The sequence below is a fragment of the Pezoporus wallicus genome, unplaced genomic scaffold (genome assembly GCF_028554395.1).
Source record: "Pezoporus wallicus isolate ANWC-B61680 ecotype Strahan unplaced genomic scaffold, APGP_CSIRO_Pwel_v1 contig_3952, whole genome shotgun sequence".
Lineage (NCBI taxonomy): Eukaryota > Metazoa > Chordata > Aves > Psittaciformes > Psittacidae > Pezoporus > Pezoporus wallicus.
In genome coordinates, this window is record NW_026635034.1 from 5774627 (window position 1) to 5781065 (window position 6439).

The 6439-nt window shown below is 54.0% G+C and overlaps 1 protein-coding gene across 1 annotated transcript; it reads right to left on the reverse strand.

Annotated features, from left to right (window-relative positions):
• Positions 1-1170: 1170 nt before the first annotated feature.
• On the reverse strand, positions 1171-5515 carry MEX3B (mex-3 RNA binding family member B). The gene is made up of 2 exons (XM_057429367.1): positions 5003-5515; positions 1171-4058 (listed from the first exon to the last, which is right to left on the reverse strand). The coding sequence occupies exons 1-2, from the start codon at positions 5259-5261 to the stop codon at positions 2638-2640; spliced, it is 1680 nt and encodes a 559-aa protein (XP_057285350.1). The 5' UTR covers positions 5262-5515; the 3' UTR covers positions 1171-2637.
• Positions 5516-6439: the final 924 nt, after the last annotated feature.

The window sequence follows — 6439 nt, forward strand, 5'->3', positions numbered from 1 at the left end:
TGACTGACGCATTTTGAGTACATTTCCTAAACACCCATCATTAAGAAAATACACATGTGGACTTAAACTTCCTGATCCTTTTGAAGTAACCGATTTTGCCAAGGGTTTTTTGGTCAGTATCTGTGCCACTACTGTATTTAAGCACACCTTCTCTGCCACTCTCTGAATTCTCTTCCACAGCACTGGGTGGGGTCTTTTTTACCCATCATTCAAAATGACAAGCTTCCTGACACAAATGCAACACTCAAGTGAGAGATTTTAACTCTATAAATCAGATGATACCACAATCACAGTTCAATGAAAGAAGCAAAAATCAGATCAAATCAAACAAAGAGATCCCATCATCCCCTGCCGCATCCTCCCTCCTCCCCCTTCCCACCCAACCAGCAGCTCTGGAGTCCATAAAGGAGATCGGAGCAGAGCAGCTCTGGCACACACTGCTAAGCACAAAGTAGGATATATGAAATACGCTACAGTTTAGGGCTTGTTTTGTTGTTTGCACTCTCCTGCTGAGAAGTGCACCGGCACATGCACAAAACCAACATTTAAAGTGATCTGCAGCTACCTCCTGAAATATGCTCTGACACGCTCTATCCAGCAAGTTCATTCAAACACGTTGACTACAATCAGCAACAAAAATATTGCGGGGTTTGCCTGGTGGGTTCGTAGGCTCATTAGTCAGAAAGCTAACAAGCTCTCTGTACTTCCTTCACCCCAACACCACTGCAGGTACCATCAAAAGCAAACAAACTTTATATGGCAATAAATTTTGTATTCAAATAAGCTTGTCAACACCAATTACCTGAACCACAACCATCAAACACCAAGCAGCACTTCCAAGCAGTCAGGAAGGCAGCTGAAGCCCTGGCTCCACTGTAGAACTAAACACCAGGTCTGGGCAGTGTTGGGAGGTCCCCAGGCATGAGTTTTACAGAACACAGCCAACAGCAGAGCCACCCCTGCTACAGCAGTTTGTACACCCCAAAGCTGCCGGTTCCGCTTCTTACACAGGCTTTACTTAAAGGTAACAATTCACACACCAACAAGTATTTTTCATGACTAAAAATTCTGAGAAAAAAATCATACTTTTAGATGTGGAATAAGCTCAGCAATGTACCACGCATTACAAAAACACAAGTCATTTTTTTTCCCTTAAAAACATGTTCTAAGGTATGATCGCTGAATCGCTGGCAGGATTCTTCTGGAAGCTTTCACAAGCTAAAGAGTTCCAGCAACATTAACATGACAGGGTTTGAACTCCCAACATGTTTCAGTGCTACAAGCAGGGAACGAAATATTCCAGAAGAAACTCTCAGCACATCTCATCAAATCACGACACAGAGCACTTCTTTTTTTTTTTCTGTAATATTTTATTTTATTTATATAGAAATACTTAAAAAAACATGAAGTAGCACCATTACTTAAGTTTTACTTTTATTATGTAGAACTTTAAATGTCAGAAAAATAAAACTCTTGATACAATTTCAAATCTTGTCTCAGCAAATATAATATTAGTATTTGACCATGAGGTTAAAGGCCCTTTATCATAAAATAAAATATACTTTGTTTTTTAAACTTTGCTCAGTAAAGTACATTTAAGCTCAAGTAACGTCACCTACATATACATAAACAAGTGGTAAACAAATGTATTAAAATAGAAATACTAAAACTATAGTGGTGCAACAGAATTTTTGTAATTTCCACTGAATTCTATTTATACAAATGTTAGAAAGCTTCAACAGTTCCTTTTGACATATGTTTATACATTTCCATTTTTGTAATAATATAGAATAAAATATGCTTTATATCACTGAATAGAAAATATGCTGGGTGAAGCAGATCTAAAAGATTTTTTTTCTGAACCTATAAAATCTCCATCCCAACAGAATACTGTTCAAAGCATTACACATTTTATGGTTTGTAATTCCGTTCACAATTGTGTGATATTAAAATAATACAGTGTTCTTTGCCATAAGGCCATACTAAAATAAAAAAGATTTAACCCAGCTACAAAAAGTTCACTGAACTTAAATTAAAATACTTGTAAACATCTTTGCAATATGAAATATAATTTTTCAAGTCAAAAAAGAATAAAATACTTCAATCTGTATTAATGCAATTTATCTTTAAAACCTTTAAACGTTTTTAATATATATAAGAGATATGTTACAGTTTGTGGTTTTTTTTTTCTTTTTTAAACTTTGATAAAGCTGCAGTATCATGGTTTTTTTCACAGGAACTTCTTGCCCTTTCAAGAACATTCAGAAAAGTATCCACCCATAGATTTAATTATTTCATAATAAGCATCCTAGGAACTACCAGCACGGTTTACTAACAGTCCACACACCATTGTCATCATCATAAGCATCTTCTACTTTCAGTATTTTTTTTCTATGTTTTTTTCTTTTGTTTGTTTATAAAAAAAGGGGGAGTTTTGGAAGCTTCGTATTAAAGTACAGTGTAAAAACTAGCCTAGCACTAGAATGGAGTCGCCCGTTATTATTTATAGCATGCACCCGCTGTCACCACCACCACCCCCCGCCCTCCCTCGGCCGCGCCTCGCTCGCAGCCCGCACCCCCTTCGCGGGCCCCGGTGCGACCGGGTTCAGCCCGGCCCTGCCCTGCTCTTCCCGGCCCTCAGGAGAAGATGCGGATGGCCTGGGTGACGGCGCTGTGGCAGACGGGGCACTGCGGCTCCGTCTTCTCGCAGATGCGGTTGGCGCACTCCATGCAGAAGAGGTTGTGGCCGCAGGGCACCAGCGCCGCGATCACCTCGCTCTCGAAGCACACCGAGCAGTCGCGGCTGCCCTTCCGCCGCACGCCGGACGACGAGCAGGAGGAGCTGGACGAGGAGCTGGACGAGGAGGAGGAGGAGCCGGACGAGTCGGAGGGCAGCCCCGGCAGGTGCGCGCCCAGCCCGTTGCCGTACAGCGGGTAGGAGCCGGCCAGCAGCCGCCCGCCGGGGTCGCTGCGCACCCGCCGCGCCAGCGGGTGCTCGGGCCCCGCCGCGCCGCCGTGCAGGGGCGGGGAGAGCCGCGCCGGGGGCGGGGCTCCGCCGCCGCGCCGGGGGCCGCTCACCAGCAGCGCCAGGTTGGCATTGGCGGGCGCGGCGCCCGGGAAGGCGGTGGCGGGCGAGGGCGCGGGCGAGGGGGGCGCGGCGGGGCCGCGCTCGAACTGAGGCCAGAGGAGCGCGGCCCCCGGCGGCGGGGCGGGCGCCAGGTCGAAGCCGGGCGGCGAGTCGAACGGCAGCTCGGAGCAGCAGTCCGGGGAGGAGAGGACGTCGCCGCCGCCGCCGCCGCCGTACACATAGCCGTTGGCGCTGCCGCTGTTGTTGTTGTTGTTACCGTTGTGGGTGAAGCTCAGCGCCGGGCTCGGGGGGCTGTAATCGGCCAGGCGGGCGCCGCCGCCCCCCCCCGTGCCGCCGCCGAAGTAGGAGTCGGTGGAGGCGCTGCCCAGCGAGCTGGAGCTGTCGTTGCGGTAGTTGCAGAAGGGCTTGCGGCCTGGGGTGGGCGTGATGCTGGGTGGCGTTGGCTTGCTCCAGAGGCTGCCGGTGCCGTTTAGCTCGAAGCCCACATCCGTGCCGTTGGCGTGGAAGTCGTTCTCGTCCGTCAGCTCGATGATGCCGCCGGTGCGCATAGCGATGTGCGCCTCGATCTCCTCCCGGGCCCGGTCCACGTTCTCGGGCATGCCCGTCACCTCAAAGACTGGCTCCTTGTCCCGGCTCGGGGTCACAATGTAGGTGTGCGTCTGCTGTTGGATGCGCTTGATGGTGGCCCCCTTGGGCCCCACAACCAAGCCCACCACTCGATAAGGCACCCGCACCTGGATGGTGGTTTGGCCGGGCAGGTTCGGGGGGCCGGGGACAGTGCCGTTCAGGGCTGTGTTCTTGTTCCGTGATGCTCGGATCATGGAGAAGTGCTCGGCCGCTGAGATGATTTCCCTGCGGGCCATGGCCACATCTTCCTTTCTGCCCGTCACAACAAAGAGCGGCTCCTCCCCGCGAACCGGGGTCTTGATGTAGGTGTTGGTCTTTGCCCGCAGAGCTTTGATTTTACAACCTGGGAACAGAGATATGGGAGATGGAGGGCGAAGGGGAGGGGGAGGAAGGGGAGGTGGTGGGGAGAACCGGTTACAACCCATTATTTGGGTGCAGCTAAGGAGGGGAGAAGAAACACACCCACCCGAAACACATTGCCCCCTACCCCAGGTGATCGCTGGCATCTCGTCCAGTCATCCCAGTCACAGTGTAAAGTAATGTCAGCCCACAGCTCTGGCACACGCCCAAAGGCATCGCAAGTGGCCACAGATACATCTGCCATGCAAACTGCCCCAAAACTACCAACGTGCAGTTCACAGGAATGGCAACACAAAAAGGAGTGTGCAGAAAAACTGCATGACCAGAATAAAATAAAATAAAATGCAAGCTGCCCTAACAAACCAAGACACCCGCCAGTCCGCATTCCTGCTCAGCACTTTCCTCTCGAAAAAATAAAATCAGTTCTTAGGAAGGTGAGGAGCAGCGGCTGTACGGAATGAGCCACATTCCCCACTGCGGATGCTTTATTCCAATCCCATTGTTCCACTTCCCCACTCCATTTCTCTTCCTTAAAAATAATCCACGATTTCTAAGTTTGGGGGGAGGAAGCATCGAGGCTCCCTTTTCCTCCCGTTTCCTCTTGCAAATCTTAACTTTTGCAGCCGGAGGAAAGGAGCGAATTTTTATTATTATCGCGGTTGTTCTTTTTTTTTTTTTTTCCCATTTTCCTTTCCCCTCCCGGCAGCTGAAAGTGCATCCCGAAACTGATGCATAACGCTCCTCGGGAACATCACTGCCGCACTTTCTTTGTCTGGTGAAGCCGGCGCTGGCCACCACAAGACGGCTGCAGCTCGCCCGGGCACGGCCAGTGCGACAGCTGAGCCACTCGCCCGGCAGCGCGGCGGGGAGCCCCGCTGGCCCGCACCCCCGGGAGGCATGCAGTCCGTCCGTCCGTCCGTCACCCACCTTGTCTCCCCACTATCTCCGCGACATGCTCCGAGCTGGGCACCGGGACGCACTCGGTCATGTTCACGCTCTTTTTCCGAGGCTCGCTGTCGTAAATGGAGCCCGTCTCGTCGTTGTCCAGCCCCAGCAGGGAGAGCTGATCCAGGGCGATCTGGAGGGCTCTTTGGTCATCCAGGGTCTCTCCCCCGCCACCACCGCCACCGCCGCCGCCGCCGCCGCTCCCGTTCCTCTCCATGTCTGCGAAAAGCGAGCTGGGCATAGTCCCTGCGAGCGCTGCACCCTCCTCCTGCGCTCGGCTCAGTAGTAAAAGATCAGACACAAAGGAAAACCCAAGGCAGATGGCCAGCAGGAGAGAAGGGAAGGGAGGGTGGGCAACTGCTGGAGACCGGGGAGTTGTTGCCTTTTGCTTGTATATTTTGTATCTTTTTTTTTCCTTTTTTTCCCCTCCGCTCAGTGCAATCCGGTTTATAAGATGTTCTCAGGACCCCCCCCACGGTTCCCCCCCGGAGGTTTGCTTTTTTTTTTTTTTTGGTTTGCTTTTTTTTTTTCCTTTTTTTTTTTTTTTTTGTCGGCTGGGGTGGGGTGGGGGGTGGGAAGAGGATAGCGAGAGGAGCTCCGATGGCTTCCCCCCCTCGAGTTCCTCGCCGGCCACAATGCCAAGCGACGGCAGCGTTTCTTTAAGGAGCCCCTCCCAGGCTCCACTCCACTCACTCAGCGTTTTTTTTCCCTCCTCTCCCCTCCTCTGTCTGAGGCGCTGCTGCAGCCAGACGGCTCCGGAGAGGCGGGCGGAGGGCGGAGGGACGGGGGGAGGGGGGGGGGGCCCGCAGCGCACCCGCGATCGCTGACAGCCCCGCACCGCCGCCATTGGCCGGGCGCGGCGCGAAGGGGCCGGCGCTGACCCCCCCCACCCCCCGCACGCCCCGCACCCCGGCCCGGCTCCGCTCTTTGTTGTCGGATGCCGAAACAATACCGGGCCCCGCAGCCCGGTTGCGCTCCCCCGGCCTCGCCGTGCTGCCCGTCTCCTCGCCGGCCGGGGATTGCTTCCCCGCCCGCTCCCGGCACAGCGCCGGCGGGGGGGGGGTGGGCTCCTTTGGGTGGTTATTTTGTGTTTGGCAGGGGGGCGTGTGCCGAGATGGGCGGACACCGCGGTCCTTTGTGTGCCCCGGGAGGAGCGCGCTGCCGGCACCGGCGCCCGCCGCACTCGATGGAGGCCGGCACCGGGCGGGCTGCGCGGCCCGGACCGTCCCGTCCCTCACGGACCCCGCGGGTCGGTGGCTGCACCGAGAGCTCAGAGCCCCCTTAGCGGCTCCCGCCCGCCGCCGGGGCGCGCCCTGCGCCTGCGCGCCCTTCCCCCGCGCTGCGCACTGCGCGCGCGCAACGCCGCGGCCGAGACCCGAGGGGCCCGGGCCCGGCCCCAGCTTCCTCGCACGGCCCCGG

Bases quoted from the DNA above. Each gene is read 5' to 3' on its own strand.
- MEX3B (XM_057429367.1), bottom strand. From the start codon at position 5,261: ATGCCCAGCTCGCTTTTCGCAGACATGGAGAGGAACGGGAGCGGCGGC. The intron at 4,059-5,002 runs GTGGGTGACGGA...CTCTGTTCCCAG, and splicing joins GGAGATAGTGGGGAGACAAG to GTTGTAAAATCAAAGCTCTG.